This window comes from Pseudophryne corroboree, chromosome 5, assembly GCF_028390025.1.
Source record: "Pseudophryne corroboree isolate aPseCor3 chromosome 5, aPseCor3.hap2, whole genome shotgun sequence".
In the NCBI taxonomy this organism is placed as follows: Eukaryota; Metazoa; Chordata; class Amphibia; order Anura; family Myobatrachidae; genus Pseudophryne; species Pseudophryne corroboree.
Genome location: NC_086448.1, coordinates 5,086,002 through 5,103,874, shown reverse-complemented (window position 1 = coordinate 5,103,874; position 17,873 = coordinate 5,086,002). Strand labels below are relative to the sequence as shown.

Here is a 17,873-nt window from a genome sequence, read left to right as displayed (position 1 = left end):
TTGCAGCATGGAGCTGGAGGTGTGCGGTCTCTCGGACAGTGGGTTATTATATGTGCGCTGTATAGATAACGGCGGGTTATATTGCAGCATGGAGGTGGAGGTGCGCGGTCTCTCGGACAGTGTGGGATATTATATGTGCGCTGTATAGATAACGTTGGGTTTATTGCAGCATGGAGGTGGAGGTGCGCGGTCTCTCGGACAGTGTGGGTTATTATATGTGCGCTGTATAGATAACGGCGGGTTATATTGCAGCATGGAGGTGGAGGTGCGCGGTCTCTCGGACAGTGTGGGATATTATATGTGCGCTGTATAGATAACGTTGGGTTTATTGCAGCATGGAGGTGGAGGTGCGCGGTCTCTCGGACAGTGTGGGTTATTATATGTGCGCTGTATAGATAACGGCGGGTTATATTGCAGCATGGAGGTGGAGGTTCGCGGTCTCTCGGACAGTGTGGACACGGAGTTCCTAGTCCTATACTTGGAGAGTAAGCGGCACTCTGGAGGCGGTACGGTGCATTCCTGCACACGGAATGGATCTGTGGCTCTCGTCACCTTTGTAAATGCCTGTGGTAAGTTATCGTTGCCGCCATACAGGTAAGTCCATAGTGTGATATAAGTGTTCTCCTGGAACCCAGCGCTCCCCTACATATACCTAATCTCTACCGATGCAGCTTATGGGAGAAGGAAAAAAACCAAAGGTATATTCCCAGCACCAACCAGGTACCTAGTAATTAAATCTACAGTTTTGTCGCTGCTTTCAACAAACAAGAGGTACTCAGCCCCTATATACCCAAAGTAGATAAAAAAAAGATTTTGAAAGCGCTGACACACTGTATAATATATATAAAAAAGTTTTATTTTTATTTTATTTATATTATCTTAATGATATATAGCAAAACCAATTTATGTATGTAGGCACCTGGAGGCCACACACACTAATGAGCCTCATTTTGACTTGTTTTAAGGACATTACATCAAAGTTAGATCAGCCTGTAGTGTGTTTTTCCACTTTAATTTTGAGGGTGACTCCAAATCCAGACCTCCATGGGTTAATAAATTTGATTTCCATTGATAATTTTTGTGTGATTTTGTTGTCGGCACATTCAACTATGTAAAGAACAAAGTATTTAATAAGAATATTTCATTCATTCAGATCTAGGATGTATTATTTTAGTGTTCCCTTTATTTTTTTGAGCAGTGTATATATATATATATATATATATATATATATATATATATATATATATATATATATATATCAAGTAAAAAACTTCAAATCAATAAAATTCACAGTCACCCTCTCCACATATATCATATGGTTATCTCATCCCTATTTCTGATTTTCAGAGACCGCTCTAATTATATATGATCTTATTATCTTTCTATTTTATATCAAGGCAGTCTCTGAAGAGCAGAAAAAATAGCTACTCCACTATAGTTAGCAACAAAATGTATCTTATTAGTTTATACAATTGTATCAAGCTAAAAGGCAAATTCCTTAGTATTGTAAAATAGCATGGCAATGTCCACATTCAGGTAGTTCCTGTTGTATAACTACCAGAACATTTTCTTCCGTCCGTTTTTAATTGGACTTAGTTAATGGACTCAGCTGGAGTATGATAAAGTTCACAGTATTATATTTATTTTCTTTGTATTTAGTTATAATGTTGGAGTACTTTTATAATAAAAGAACGATTGTTTGCACCATTAGTGCTAAGTTATCTACATGGCCATGTAACTATTCAGAAGGATGGAATCATTTTACCCCGTTTGCCGTCTGTGGTCACTGGATGGATCGATAACGCTCCCGGCTCTGGTAGCTGAATTTCCTTTCAATGAGCCTTATCCGGAGATTTTGATCCCGTTCCACGCGGGTTTGCAGGGGACTTATAGAGCAGAGAGGGTCCGTGTAGCTACTGCTGATAGTCACAAATACACGTTTCTCCGCCTCCTATCACCCTCGGCGGCTTCCTCCGTAAGTGAGGGGTGTAGTGTCCTATGTCTGTATAGAGTGTAATAAATGTATTATGGTCATGGTCAGTGGTCAGGTCATGTTGGGGTGCAGTATCCTATGTCTGTATAGGGTGTAATAGATGTATTATGGTCACGGCCAGTGGTCAGGTCATGTTGGGGGTGTAGTGTCCTATGTCTGTATAGGGTGTAACAGATGTATTATGGTCACGGCCAGTGGTCAGGTCATGTTGGGGGTGCAGTGTCCTATGTATAGGGTGTAATAGATGTATTATGGTCAGTGGTCAGGTCATGTTGGGGGTGTAGTGTCCTATGTCTGTATAGGGTGTAATAGATGTATTATGGTCATGGCCAGTGGTCAGGTCATGTTGGGGGTGTAGTGTCCTATGTCTGTATAGGGTGTAATAGATGTATTATGGTCATGGTCAGTGGTCAGGTTATGTTGGGGTGTAGTGTCCTGTGTCTGTATAGGGTGTAATAGATGTATTATGGTCATGCCAGTGGTCCGGTCATGTTGGGGTGTAGTGTACTATCTGTGTAGGGTGTAATAGATGTATTATGGTCACGGCCAGTGGTCAGGTCATGTTGGGGGTGTAGTGTCCTATGTCTGTATAGAGTGTAATAGATGTATTATGGTCATGGCCAGTGGTCAGGTCATGTTGGGGGTGTAGTGTCCTATGTCTGTATAGGGTGTAATAGATGTATTATGGCCAGTGGTCAGGTCATGTTGGGGGTGTAGTGTCCTATGTCTGTATAGAGTGTAATAGATGTATTATGGTCATGGTCAGTGGTCAGGTCATGTTGGGGGTGCAGTGTCCTATGTATAGGGTGTAATAGATGTATTATGGTCAGTGGTCAGGTCATGTTGGGGGTGTAGTGTCCTATGTCTGTATAGAGTGTAATAGATGTATTATGGTCATGGTCAGTGGTCAGGTCATGTTGGGGTGTAGTGTCCTATGTCTGTATAGGGTGTAATAGATGTATTATGGCCAGTGGTCAGGTCATGTTGGGGGTGTAGTGTCCTATGTCTGTATAGGGTGTAATAGATGTATTATGGTCATGGCCAGTGGTCAGGTCATGTTGGGGGTGTAGTGTCCTGTGTCTGTATAGGGTGTAATAGATGTATTATGGTCATGCCAGTGGTCCGGTCATGTTGGGGTGTAGTGTACTATCTGTGTAGGGTGTAATAGATGTATTATGGTCATGGCCAGTGGTCAGGTCATGTTGGGGGTGTAGTGTCCTATGTCTGTATAGGGTGTAATAGATGTATTATGGTCATGGCCAGTGGTCAGGTCATGTTGGGGGTGTAGTGTCCTATGTCTGTATAGAGTGTAATAGATGTATTATGGTCATGGCCAGTGGTCAGGTCATGTTGGGGGTGTAGTGTCCTATGTCTGTATAGGGTGTAATAGATGTATTATGGTCATGGCCAGTGGTCAGGTCATGTTGGGGGTGTAGTGTCCTATGTCTGTATAGGGTGTAATAGATGTATAATGGTCAGTGGTTAGGTCATGTTGGGGTGTAGTGTCCTATGTCTGTATAGGGTGTAATAGATGTATTATGGTCAGTGGTCAGGTCATGTTGGGGGTGTAGTGTACTATCTGTGTAGGGTGTAATAGATGTATTATGGTCATGCCAGTGGTCAGGTCATGTTGGGGTGTAGTGTCCTATGTCTGTATAGAGTGTAATAGATGTATTATGGTCATGTCCAGTGGTCAGGTCATGTTGGGGGTGTAGTGTCCTGTGTCTGCATAGGGTGTAATAGATGTATTATGGTCATGTCCAGTGGTCAGGTCATGTTGGGGGTGTAGTGTCCTGTGTCTGTATAGGGTGTAATAGATGTATTATGGTCATGCCAGTGGTCCGGTCATGTTGGGGTGTAGTGTACTATCTGTGTAGGGTGTAATAGATGTATTATGGTCATGGCCACTGGTCAGGTTATGTTGGGGGTGTAGTGTCCTATGTCTGTATAGGGTGTAATAGATGTATTATGGTCACGTCCAGTGGTCAGGACATGTTGGGGTGTAGTGTCCTATGTCTGTATAGGGTGTAATAGATGTATTATGGTCATGGCCAGTGGTCAGGTCATGTTGGGGGTGTAGTGTCCTATGTCTCTATAGGATGTAATAGATGTATTATGGCCAGTGGTCAGGTCATGTTGGGGTGTAGTGTCCTATGTCTGTATAGGGTGTAATAGATGTATTATGGCCAGCGGTCAGGTCATGTTGGGGGTGTAGTGTCCTGTGTCTGTATAGGGTGTAATAGATGTATTATGGTCAGTGTCAGGTCATGTTGGGGGTGTAGTGTCCTATGTCTGTATAGGGTGTAATAGATGTATTATGGTCAGTGGTCAGGTCATATTGGGGTGTAGTGTCCTATGTCTGTATAGGGTGTAATAGATGTATTATGGTCACGGCCAGTGGTCAGGTCATGTTGGTGGTGTAGTATCTTATGTCTGTATAGGGTGTAATAGATGTATTATGATCACGGCCAGTGGTCAGGTCATGTTGGGGTGTAGTGTTATATGTCTGTATAGGGTGTAATAGATGTATTATGGTCATAGCCAGTGGTCAGGTCATGTTGGGGTGTAGTGTCCGATGTCTGTATAGGGTGTAATAGATGTATTATGATCACGGCCAGTGGTCAGGTCATGTTGGGGGTGTAGTGTCCTATGTCTGTATAGGGTGTAACAGATGTATTTTGGTCACGGCCAGTGGTCAGGTCATGTTGGGGGTGTAGTGTCCTATGTCTGTATAGGGTGTAATAGATGTATTATGGTCATGGCCAGTGGTCAGGTCATGTTGGGGTGTAGTGTTCTATGTCTGTATAGGGTGTAATAGATGTATTATGGTCATGGCCAGTGGTCAGGTCATGTTGGGGGTGTAGTGTCCTATTTCTGTATAGGGTGTGATAGATGTATTATGGTCATGGCCAGTGGTCAGGTCATGTTGGGGGTGTAGTGTCCTATGTATAGGGTGTAACAGATGTGTTATGGTCACGGCCAGTGGTCAGGTCATGTTGGGGGTGTAGTGTCCTATGTCTGTATAGGGTGTAATAGATGTTTTATGGCCAGTGGTCAGGTCATGTTGGGGGTGTAGTGTCCTGTGTCTGTATAGGGTGTAATAGATGTATTTTGGTCACGGCCAGTGGTCAGGTCATGTTGGGGGTGTAGTGTCCTATGTCTGTATAGGGTGTAATAGATGTATTATGGTCAGGTCATGTTGGGGTGTAGGGTCCTATGTCTGTACAGGGTGTAATAGATGTATTATGATCACGGCCAGTGGTCAGGTCATGTTGGGGTGTAGTGTCCTATGTCTGTATAGGATGTAATAGATGTATTATGATCACTGCCAGTGGTCAGGTCATGTTGGGGTGTAGTATCATATGTCTGTATAGGGTGTAATAGATGTATTATGATCACGGCCAGTGGTCAGGTCATGTTGGGGGTGTAGTGTCCTATGTCTGTATAGGGTGTAACAGATGTATTTTGGTCACGGCCAGTGGTCAGGTCATGTTGGGGGTGTAGTGTCCTATGTCTGTATAGGGTGTAATAGATGTATTATGGTCATGGCCAGTGGTCAGGTCATGTTGGGGTGTAGTGTTCTATGTCTGTATAGGGTGTAATAGATGTATTATGGCCAGTGGTCAGGTCATGTTGGGGGTGTAGTGTCCTGTGTCTGTATAGAGTGTAATAGATGTATTATGATCACGGCCAGTGGTCAGGTCATGTTGGGGTGTAGTGTCCTGTGTCTGTATAGGGTGTAATAGATGTATTATGGTCACGGCCAGTGGTCAGGTCATGTTGGGGGTGTAGTGTCCTATTTCTGTATAGGGTGTAATAGATGTATTATGGTCGGTGGTCAGTGGTTAGGTCATGTTGGGGGTGTAGTGTCCTGTGTCTGTATAGGGTGTAATAGATGTATTATGGTCATGGCCAGTGGTCAGGTCATGTTGGGGGTGCAGTGTCCTATGTATAGGGTGTAATAGATGTATTATGGTCAGTGGTCTGGTCATGTTGGGGGTGTAGTGTCCTATGTCTGTATAGAGTGTAATAGATGTATTATGGTCATGGTCAGTGGTCAGGTCATGTTGGGGTGTAGTGTCCTATGTCTGTATAGGGTGTAATAGATGTATTATGGCCAGTGGTCAGGTCATGTTGGGGGTGTAGTGTCCTATGTCTGTATAGGGTGTAATAGATGTATTATGGTCATGGCCAGTGGTCAGGTCATGTTGGGGGTGTAGTGTCCTGTGTCTGTATAGGGTGTAATAGATGTATTATGGTCATGCCAGTGGTCCGGTCATGTTGGGGTGTAGTGTACTATCTGTGTAGGGTGTAATAGATGTATTATGGTCATGGCCAGTGGTCAGGTCATGTTGGGGGTGTAGTGTCCTATGTCTGTATAGAGTGTAATAGATGTATTATGGTCATGGCCAGTGGTCAGGTCATGTTGGGGGTGTAGTGTCCTATGTCTGTATAGGGTGTAATAGATGTATTATGGTCATGGCCAGTGGTCAGGTCATGTTGGGGGTGTAGTGTCCTATGTCTGTATAGGGTGTAATAGATGTATTATGGTCAGTGGTCAGGTCATGTTGGGGGTGTAGTGTCCTATGTCTGTATAGGGTGTAATAGATGTATTATGGTCATGGCCAGTGGTCAGGTCATGTTGGGGGTGTAGTGTCCTATGTCTGTATAGAGTGTAATAGATGTATTATGGTCATGGCCAGTGGTCAGGTCATGTTGGGGGTGTAGTGTCCTATGTCTGTATAGGGTGTAATAGATGTATTATGGCCAGTGGTCAGGTCATGTTGGGGTGTAGTGTCCTATGTCTGTATAGAGTGTAATAGATGTATTATGGTCATGGTCAGTGGTCAGGTCATGTTGGGGGTGCAGTGTCCTATGTATAGGGTGTAATAGATGTATTATGGTCAGTGGTCAGGTCATGTTGGGGGTGTAGTGTTCTATGTCTGTATAGAGTGTAATAGATGTATTATGGTCATGGTCAGTGGTCAGGTCATGTTGGGGTGTAGTGTCCTATGTCTGTATAGGGTGTAATAGATGTATTATGGCCAGTGGTCAGGTCATGTTGGGGGTGTAGTGTCCTATGTCTGTATAGGGTGTAATAGATGTATTATGGTCATGGCCAGTGGTCAGGTCATGTTGGGGGTGTAGTGTCCTGTGTCTGTATAGGGTGTAATAGATGTATTATGGTCATGCCAGTGGTCCGGTCATGTTGGGGTGTAGTGTACTATCTGTGTAGGGTGTAATAGATGTATTATGGTCATGGCCAGTGGTCAGGTCATGTTGGGGGTGTAGTGTCCTATGTCTGTATAGAGTGTAATAGATGTATTATTGTCATGGCCAGTGGTCAGGTCATGTTGGGGGTGTAGTGTCCTATGTCTGTATAGGGTGTAATAGATGTATTATGGTCATGGCCAGTGGTCAGGTCATGTTGGGGGTGTAGTGTCCTATGTCTGTATAGAGTGTAATAGATGTATTATGGTCATGGCCAGTGGTCAGGTCATGTTGGGGGTGTAGTGTCCTATGTCTGTATAGGGTGTAATAGATGTATTATGGTCATGGCCAGTGGTCAGGTCATGTTGGGGGTGTAGTGTCCTATGTCTGTATAGAGTGTAATAGATGTATTATGGTCATGGCCAGTGGTCAGGTCATGTTGGGGGTGTAGTGTCCTATGTCTGTATAGGGTGTAATAGATGTATTATGGTCATGGCCAGTGGTCAGGTCATGTTGGGGGTGTAGTGTCCTATGTCTGTATAGGGTGTAATAGATGTATAATGGTCAGTGGTTAGGTCATGTTGGGGTGTAGTGTCCTATGTCTGTATAGGGTGTAATAGATGTATTATGGTCAGTGGTCAGGTCATGTTGGGGATGTAGTGTACTATCTGTGTAGGGTGTAATAGATGTATTATGGTCATGCCAGTGGTCAGGTCATGTTGGGGTGTAGTGTCCTATGTCTGTATAGAGTGTAATAGATGTATTATGGTCATGTCCAGTGGTCAGGTCATGTTGGGGGTGTAGTGTCCTGTGTCTGCATAGGGTGTAATAGATGTATTATGGTCATGTCCAGTGGTCAGGTCATGTTGGGGGTGTAGTGTCCTGTGTCTGTATAGGGTGTAATAGATGTATTATGGTCATGCCAGTGGTCCGGTCATGTTGGGGTGTAGTGTACTATCTGTGTAGGGTGTAATAGATGTATTATGGTCATGGCCACTGGTCAGGTTATGTTGGGGGTGTAGTGTCCTATGTCTGTATAGGGTGTAATAGATGTATTATGGTCACGTCCAGTGGTCAGGACATGTTGGGGTGTAGTGTCCTATGTCTGTATAGGGTGTAATAGATGTATTATGGTCATGGCCAGTGGTCAGGTCATGTTGGGGGTGTAGTGTCCTATGTCTCTATAGGATGTAATAGATGTATTATGGCCAGTGGTCAGGTCATGTTGGGGTGTAGTGTCCTATGTCTGTATAGGGTGTAATAGATGTATTATGGCCAGCGGTCAGGTCATGTTGGGGGTGTAGTGTCCTGTGTCTGTATAGGGTGTAATAGATGTATTATGGTCAGTGTCAGGTCATGTTGGGGGTGTAGTGTCCTATGTCTGTATAGGGTGTAATAGATGTATTATGGTCAGTGGTCAGGTCATATTGGGGTGTAGTGTCCTATGTCTGTATAGGGTGTAATAGATGTATTATGGTCACGGCCAGTGGTCAGGTCATGTTGGTGGTGTAGTATCTTATGTCTGTATAGGGTGTAATAGATGTATTATGATCACGGCCAGTGGTCAGGTCATGTTGGGGTGTAGTGTTATATGTCTGTATAGGGTGTAATAGATGTATTATGGTCATAGCCAGTGGTCAGGTCATGTTGGGGTGTAGTGTCCGATGTCTGTATAGGGTGTAATAGATGTATTATGATCACGGCCAGTGGTCAGGTCATGTTGGGGGTGTAGTGTCCTATGTCTGTATAGGGTGTAACAGATGTATTTTGGTCACGGCCAGTGGTCAGGTCATGTTGGGGGTGTAGTGTCCTATGTCTGTATAGGGTGTAATAGATGTATTATGGTCATGGCCAGTGGTCAGGTCATGTTGGGGTGTAGTGTTCTATGTCTGTATAGGGTGTAATAGATGTATTATGGTCATGGCCAGTGGTCAGGTCATGTTGGGGGTGTAGTGTCCTATTTCTGTATAGGGTGTGATAGATGTATTATGGTCATGGCCAGTGGTCAGGTCATGTTGGGGGTGTAGTGTCCTATGTATAGGGTGTAACAGATGTGTTATGGTCACGGCCAGTGGTCAGGTCATGTTGGGGGTGTAGTGTCCTATGTCTGTATAGGGTGTAATAGATGTTTTATGGCCAGTGGTCAGGTCATGTTGGGGGTGTAGTGTCCTGTGTCTGTATAGGGTGTAATAGATGTATTTTGGTCACGGCCAGTGGTCAGGTCATGTTGGGGGTGTAGTGTCCTATGTCTGTATAGGGTGTAATAGATGTATTATGGTCAGGTCATGTTGGGGTGTAGGGTCCTATGTCTGTACAGGGTGTAATAGATGTATTATGATCACGGCCAGTGGTCAGGTCATGTTGGGGTGTAGTGTCCTATGTCTGTATAGGATGTAATAGATGTATTATGATCACTGCCAGTGGTCAGGTCATGTTGGGGTGTAGTATCATATGTCTGTATAGGGTGTAATAGATGTATTATGATCACGGCCAGTGGTCAGGTCATGTTGGGGGTGTAGTGTCCTATGTCTGTATAGGGTGTAACAGATGTATTTTGGTCACGGCCAGTGGTCAGGTCATGTTGGGGGTGTAGTGTCCTATGTCTGTATAGGGTGTAATAGATGTATTATGGTCATGGCCAGTGGTCAGGTCATGTTGGGGTGTAGTGTTCTATGTCTGTATAGGGTGTAATAGATGTATTATGGCCAGTGGTCAGGTCATGTTGGGGGTGTAGTGTCCTGTGTCTGTATAGAGTGTAATAGATGTATTATGATCACGGCCAGTGGTCAGGTCATGTTGGGGTGTAGTGTCCTGTGTCTGTATAGGGTGTAATAGATGTATTATGGTCACGGCCAGTGGTCAGGTCATGTTGGGGGTGTAGTGTCCTATTTCTGTATAGGGTGTAATAGATGTATTATGGTCGGTGGTCAGTGGTTAGGTCATGTTGGGGGTGTAGTGTCCTGTGTCTGTATAGGGTGTAATAGATGTATTATGGTCATGGCCAGTGGTCAGGTCATGTTGGGGGTGCAGTGTCCTATGTATAGGGTGTAATAGATGTATTATGGTCAGTGGTCTGGTCATGTTGGGGGTGTAGTGTCCTATGTCTGTATAGAGTGTAATAGATGTATTATGGTCATGGTCAGTGGTCAGGTCATGTTGGGGTGTAGTGTCCTATGTCTGTATAGGGTGTAATAGATGTATTATGGCCAGTGGTCAGGTCATGTTGGGGGTGTAGTGTCCTATGTCTGTATAGGGTGTAATAGATGTATTATGGTCATGGCCAGTGGTCAGGTCATGTTGGGGGTGTAGTGTCCTGTGTCTGTATAGGGTGTAATAGATGTATTATGGTCATGCCAGTGGTCCGGTCATGTTGGGGTGTAGTGTACTATCTGTGTAGGGTGTAATAGATGTATTATGGTCATGGCCAGTGGTCAGGTCATGTTGGGGGTGTAGTGTCCTATGTCTGTATAGAGTGTAATAGATGTATTATGGTCATGGCCAGTGGTCAGGTCATGTTGGGGGTGTAGTGTCCTATGTCTGTATAGGGTGTAATAGATGTATTATGGTCATGGCCAGTGGTCAGGTCATGTTGGGGGTGTAGTGTCCTATGTCTGTATAGGGTGTAATAGATGTATTATGGTCATGGCCAGTGGTCAGGTCATGTTGGGGGTGTAGTGTCCTATGTCTGTATAGGGTGTAATAGATGTATTATGGTCAGTGGTCAGGTCATGTTGGGGGTGTAGTGTCCTATGTCTGTATAGGGTGTAATAGATGTATAATGGTCAGTGGTTAGGTCATGTTGGGGTGTAGTGTCCTATGTCTGTATAGGGTGTAATAGATGTATTATGGTCAGTGGTCAGGTCATGTTGGGGGTGTAGTGTCCTATGTCTGTATAGGGTGTAATAGATGTATTATGGTCATGGCCAGTGGTCAGGTCATGTTGGGGGTGTAGTGTCCTATGTCTGTATAGAGTGTAATAGATGTATTATGGTCATGGCCAGTGGTCAGGTCATGTTGGGGGTGTAGTGTCCTATGTCTGTATAGGGTGTAATAGATGTATTATGGCCAGTGGTCAGGTCATGTTGGGGTGTAGTGTCCTATGTCTGTATAGAGTGTAATAGATGTATTATGGTCATGGTCAGTGGTCAGGTCATGTTGGGGGTGCAGTGTCCTATGTATAGGGTGTAATAGATGTATTATGGTCAGTGGTCAGGTCATGTTGGGGGTGTAGTGTTCTATGTCTGTATAGAGTGTAATAGATGTATTATGGTCATGGTCAGTGGTCAGGTCATGTTGGGGTGTAGTGTCCTATGTCTGTATAGGGTGTAATAGATGTATTATGGCCAGTGGTCAGGTCATGTTGGGGGTGTAGTGTCCTATGTCTGTATAGGGTGTAATAGATGTATTATGGTCATGGCCAGTGGTCAGGTCATGTTGGGGGTGTAGTGTCCTGTGTCTGTATAGGGTGTAATAGATGTATTATGGTCATGCCAGTGGTCCGGTCATGTTGGGGTGTAGTGTACTATCTGTGTAGGGTGTAATAGATGTATTATGGTCATGGCCAGTGGTCAGGTCATGTTGGGGGTGTAGTGTCCTATGTCTGTATAGAGTGTAATAGATGTATTATTGTCATGGCCAGTGGTCAGGTCATGTTGGGGGTGTAGTGTCCTATGTCTGTATAGGGTGTAATAGATGTATTATGGTCATGGCCAGTGGTCAGGTCATGTTGGGGGTGTAGTGTCCTATGTCTGTATAGAGTGTAATAGATGTATTATGGTCATGGCCAGTGGTCAGGTCATGTTGGGGGTGTAGTGTCCTATGTCTGTATAGGGTGTAATAGATGTATTATGGTCATGGCCAGTGGTCAGGTCATGTTGGGGGTGTAGTGTCCTATGTCTGTATAGAGTGTAATAGATGTATTATGGTCATGGCCAGTGGTCAGGTCATGTTGGGGGTGTAGTGTCCTATGTCTGTATAGGGTGTAATAGATGTATTATGGTCATGGCCAGTGGTCAGGTCATGTTGGGGGTGTAGTGTCCTATGTCTGTATAGGGTGTAATAGATGTATAATGGTCAGTGGTTAGGTCATGTTGGGGTGTAGTGTCCTATGTCTGTATAGGGTGTAATAGATGTATTATGGTCAGTGGTCAGGTCATGTTGGGGGTGTAGTGTACTATCTGTGTAGGGTGTAATAGATGTATTATGGTCATGCCAGTGGTCAGGTCATGTTGGGGTGTAGTGTCCTATGTCTGTATAGAGTGTAATAGATGTATTATGGTCATGTCCAGTGGTCAGGTCATGTTGGGGGTGTAGTGTCCTGTGTCTGCATAGGGTGTAATAGATGTATTATGGTCATGTCCAGTGGTCAGGTCATGTTGGGGGTGTAGTGTCCTGTGTCTGTATAGGGTGTAATAGATGTATTATGGTCATGCCAGTGGTCCGGTCATGTTGGGGTGTAGTGTACTATCTGTGTAGGGTGTAATAGATGTATTATGGTCATGGCCACTGGTCAGGTTATGTTGGGGGTGTAGTGTCCTATGTCTGTATAGGGTGTAATAGATGTATTATGGTCACGTCCAGTGGTCAGGACATGTTGGGGTGTAGTGTCCTATGTCTGTATAGGGTGTAATAGATGTATTATGGTCATGGCCAGTGGTCAGGTCATGTTGGGGGTGTAGTGTCCTATGTCTCTATAGGATGTAATAGATGTATTATGGCCAGTGGTCAGGTCATGTTGGGGTGTAGTGTCCTATGTCTGTATAGGGTGTAATAGATGTATTATGGCCAGCGGTCAGGTCATGTTGGGGGTGTAGTGTCCTGTGTCTGTATAGGGTGTAATAGATGTATTATGGTCAGTGGTCAGGTCATATTGGGGTGTAGTGTCCTATGTCTGTATAGGGTGTAATAGATGTATTATGGTCACGGCCAGTGGTCAGGTCATGTTGGTGGTGTAGTATCTTATGTCTGTATAGGGTGTAATAGATGTATTATGATCACGGCCAGTGGTCAGGTCATGTTGGGGTGTAGTGTTATATGTCTGTATAGGGTGTAATAGATGTATTATGGTCATAGCCAGTGGTCAGGTCATGTTGGGGTGTAGTGTCCGATGTCTGTATAGGGTGTAATAGATGTATTATGATCACGGCCAGTGGTCAGGTCATGTTGGGGGTGTAGTGTCCTATGTCTGTATAGGGTGTAACAGATGTATTTTGGTCACGGCCAGTGGGCAGGTCATGTTGGGGGTGTAGTGTCCTATGTCTGTATAGGGTGTAATAGATGTATTATGGTCATGGCCAGTGGTCAGGTCATGTTGGGGTGTAGTGTTCTATGTCTGTATAGGGTGTAATAGATGTATTATGGTCATGGCCAGTGGTCAGGTCATGTTGGGGGTGTAGTGTCCTATTTCTGTATAGGGTGTGATAGATGTATTATGGTCATGGCCAGTGGTCAGGTCATGTTGGGGGTGTAGTGTCCTATGTATAGGGTGTAACAGATGTGTTATGGTCACGGCCAGTGGTCAGGTCATGTTGGGGGTGTAGTGTCCTATGTCTCTATAGGATGTAATAGATGTATTATGGCCAGTGGTCAGGTCATGTTGGGGTGTAGTGTCCTATGTCTGTATAGGGTGTAATAGATGTATTATGGCCAGCGGTCAGGTCATGTTGGGGGTGTAGTGTCCTGTGTCTGTATAGGGTGTAATAGATGTATTATGGTCAGTGTCAGGTCATGTTGGGGGTGTAGTGTCCTATGTCTGTATAGGGTGTAATAGATGTTTTATGGCCAGTGGTCAGGTCATGTTGGGGGTGTAGTGTCCTGTGTCTGTATAGGGTGTAATAGATGTATTTTGGTCACGGCCAGTGGTCAGGTCATGTTGGGGGTGTAGTGTCCTATGTCTGTATAGGGTGTAATAGATGTATTATGGTCAGGTCATGTTGGGGTGTAGGGTCCTATGTCTGTACAGGGTGTAATAGATGTATTATGATCACGGCCAGTGGTCAGGTCATGTTGGGGTGTAGTGTCCTATGTCTGTATAGGATGTAATAGATGTATTATGATCACTGCCAGTGGTCAGGTCATGTTGGGGTGTAGTATCATATGTCTGTATAGGGTGTAATAGATGTATTATGATCACGGCCAGTGGTCAGGTCATGTTGGGGGTGTAGTGTCCTATGTCTGTATAGGGTGTAACAGATGTATTTTGGTCACGGCCAGTGGTCAGGTCATGTTGGGGGTGTAGTGTCCTATGTCTGTATAGGGTGTAATAGATGTATTATGGTCATGGCCAGTGGTCAGGTCATGTTGGGGTGTAGTGTTCTATGTCTGTATAGGGTGTAATAGATGTATTATGGTCATGGCCAGTGGTCAGGTCATGTTGGGGGTGTAGTGTCCTATGTCTGTATAGGGTGTAATAGTTGTATTATGGTCATGGCCAGTGGTCAGGTCATGTTGGGGGTGTAGTGTCCTATGTATAGGGTGTAATAGATGTATTATGGTCATGGCCAGTGGTCAGGTCATGTTGGGGTGTAGTGTCCTATGTCTGTATAGGGTGTAATAGATGTATTATGGCCAGTGGTCAGGTCATGTTGGGGGTGTAGTGTCCTGTGTCTGTATAGAGTGTAATAGATGTATTATGATCACGGCCAGTGGTCAGGTCATGTTGGGGTGTAGTGTCCTGTGTCTGTATAGGGTGTAATAGATGTATTATGGTCACGGCCAGTGGTCAGGTCATGTTGGGGGTGTAGTGTCCTATTTCTGTATAGGGTGTAATAGATGTATTATGGTCGGTGGTCAGTGGTTAGGTCATGTTGGGGGTGTAGTGTCCTGTGTCTGTATAGGGTGTAATAGATGTATTATGGTCATGGCCAGTGGTCAGGTCATGTTGGGGGTGCAGTGTCCTATGTATAGGGTGTAATAGATGTATTATGGTCAGTGGTCTGGTCATGTTGGGGGTGTAGTGTCCTATGTCTGTATAGAGTGTAATAGATGTATTATGGTCATGGTCAGTGGTCAGGTCATGTTGGGGTGTAGTGTCCTATGTCTGTATAGGGTGTAATAGATGTATTATGGCCAGTGGTCAGGTCATGTTGGGGGTGTAGTGTCCTATGTCTGTATAGGGTGTAATAGATGTATTTTGGTCATGGCCAGTGGTCAGGTCATGTTGGGGGTGTAGTGTCCTGTGTCTGTATAGGGTGTAATAGATGTATTATGGTCATGCCAGTGGTCCGGTCATGTTGGGGTGTAGTGTACTATCTGTGTAGGGTGTAATAGATGTATTATGGTCATGGCCAGTGGTCAGGTCATGTTGGGGGTGTAGTGTCCTATGTCTGTATAGAGTGTAATAGATGTATTATGGTCATGGCCAGTGGTCAGGTCATGTTGGGGGTGTAGTGTCCTATGTCTGTATAGGGTGTAATAGATGTATTATGGTCATGGCCAGTGGTCAGGTCATGTTGGGGGTGTAGTGTCCTATGTCTGTATAGGGTGTAATAGATGTATTATGGTCAGTGGTCAGGTCATGTTGGGGGTGTAGTGTCCTATGTCTGTATAGGGTGTAATAGATGTATAATGGTCAGTGGTTAGGTCATGTTGGGGTGTAGTGTCCTATGTCTGTATAGGGTGTAATAGATGTATTATGGTCAGTGGTCAGGTCATGTTGGGGGTGTAGTGTACTATCTGTGTAGGGTGTAATAGATGTATTATGGTCATGCCAGTGGTCAGGTCATGTTGGGGTGTAGTGTCCTATGTCTGTATAGAGTGTAATAGATGTATTATGGTCATGTCCAGTGGTCAGGTCATGTTGGGGGTGTAGTGTCCTGTGTCTGTATAGGGTGTAATAGATGTATTATGGTCATGTCCAGTGGTCAGGTCATGTTGGGGGTGTAGTGTCCTGTGTCTTTATAGGGTGTAATAGATGTATTATGGTCATGCCAGTGGTCCGGTCATGTTGGGGTGTAGTGTACTATCTGTGTAGGGTGTAATAGATGTATTATGGTCATGGCCACTGGTCAGGTTATGTTGGGGTGTAGTGTCCTATGTCTGTATAGGGTGTAATAGATGTATTATGGTCACGGCCAGTGGTCAGGTCATGTTGGGGTGTAGTATCCTATGTCTGTGTAGGGTGTAATAGATGTATTATAGTCACGGCCAGTGGTCAGGTCATGTTGGGGGTGTAGTGTCCTATGTCTGTATAGGGTGTAATAGATGTATTATGGTCACGTCCAGTGGTCTGGACATGTTGGGGTGTAGTGTCCTATGTCTGTATAGGGTGTAATAGATGTATTATGGTCATGGCCAGTGGTCAGGTCATGTTGGGGGTGTAGTGTCCTATGTCTCTATAGGATGTAATAGATGTATTATGGCCAGTGGTCAGGTCATGTTGGGGTGTAGTGTCCTATGTCTGTATAGGGTGTAATAGATGTATTATGGCCAGCGGTCAGGTCATGTTGGGGGTGTAGTGTCCTGTGTCTGTATAGGGTGTAATAGATGTATTATGGTCAGTGTCAGGTCATGTTGGGGGTGTAGTGTCCTATGTCTGTATAGGGTGTAATAGATGTATTATGGTCAGTGGTCAGGTCATATTGGGGTGTAGTGTCCTATGTCTGTATAGGGTGTAATAGATGTATTATGGTCACGGCCAGTGGTCAGGTCATGTTGGTGGTGTAGTATCTTATGTCTGTATAGGGTGTAATAGATGTATTATGATCACGGCCAGTGGTCAGGTCATGTTGGGGTGTAGTGTTATATGTCTGTATAGGGTGTAATAGATGTATTATGGTCATAGCCAGTGGTCAGGTCATGTTGGGGTGTAGTGTCCGATGTCTGTATAGGGTGTAATAGATGTATTATGATCACGGCCAGTGGTCAGGTCATGTTGGGGGTGTAGTGTCCTATGTCTGTATAGGGTGTAACAGATGTATTTTGGTCACGGCCAGTGGTCAGGTCATGTTGGGGGTGTAGTGTCCTATGTCTGTATAGGGTGTAATAGATGTATTATGGTCATGGCCAGTGGTCAGGTCATGTTGGGGTGTAGTGTTCTATGTCTGTATAGGGTGTAATAGATGTATTATGGTCATGGCCAGTGGTCAGGTCATGTTGGGGGTGTAGTGTCCTATTTCTATATAGGGTGTGATAGATGTATTATGGTCATGGCCAGTGGTCAGGTCATGTTGGGGGTGTAGTGTCCTATGTATAGGGTGTAACAGATGTGTTATGGTCACGGCCAGTGGTCAGGTCATGTTGGGGGTGTAGTGTCCTATGTCTGTATAGGGTGTAATAGATGTTTTATGGCCAGTGGTCAGGTCATGTTGGGGGTGTAGTGTCCTGTGTCTGTATAGGGTGTAATAGATGTATTATGGTCATGGCCAGTGGTCAGGTCATGTTGGGGGTGTAGTGTCCTGTGTCTGTATAGGGTGTAATAGATGTATTATGGTCATGCCAGTGGTCCGGTCATGTTGGGGTGTAGTGTACTATCTGTGTAGGGTGTAATAGATGTATTATGGTCATGGCCAGTGGTCAGGTCATGTTGGGGGTGTAGTGTCCTATGTCTGTATAGGGTGTAATAGATGTATTATGGTCATGGCCAGTGGTCAGGTCATGTTGGGGGTGTAGTGTCCTATGTCTGTATAGGGTGTAATAGATGTATTATGGTCAGTGGTCAGGTCATGTTGGG

The 17,873-nt window shown here is 44.6% G+C and overlaps 1 protein-coding gene across 1 annotated transcript in view; it reads left to right on the top strand.

The window, feature by feature from the left end:
• The window catches only part of PARP10 (poly(ADP-ribose) polymerase family member 10), a 279,539-nt gene that overhangs the window by 54,446 nt on the left and 207,220 nt on the right, over positions 1-17,873 (top strand). The window contains exon 2 of the mRNA XM_063921070.1: positions 418-569. Coding sequence (XP_063777140.1) covers positions 419-569 — 151 coding nt within the window. The 5' untranslated portion in view covers position 418. The remainder of the gene's footprint in view (positions 1-417; positions 570-17,873) is intronic.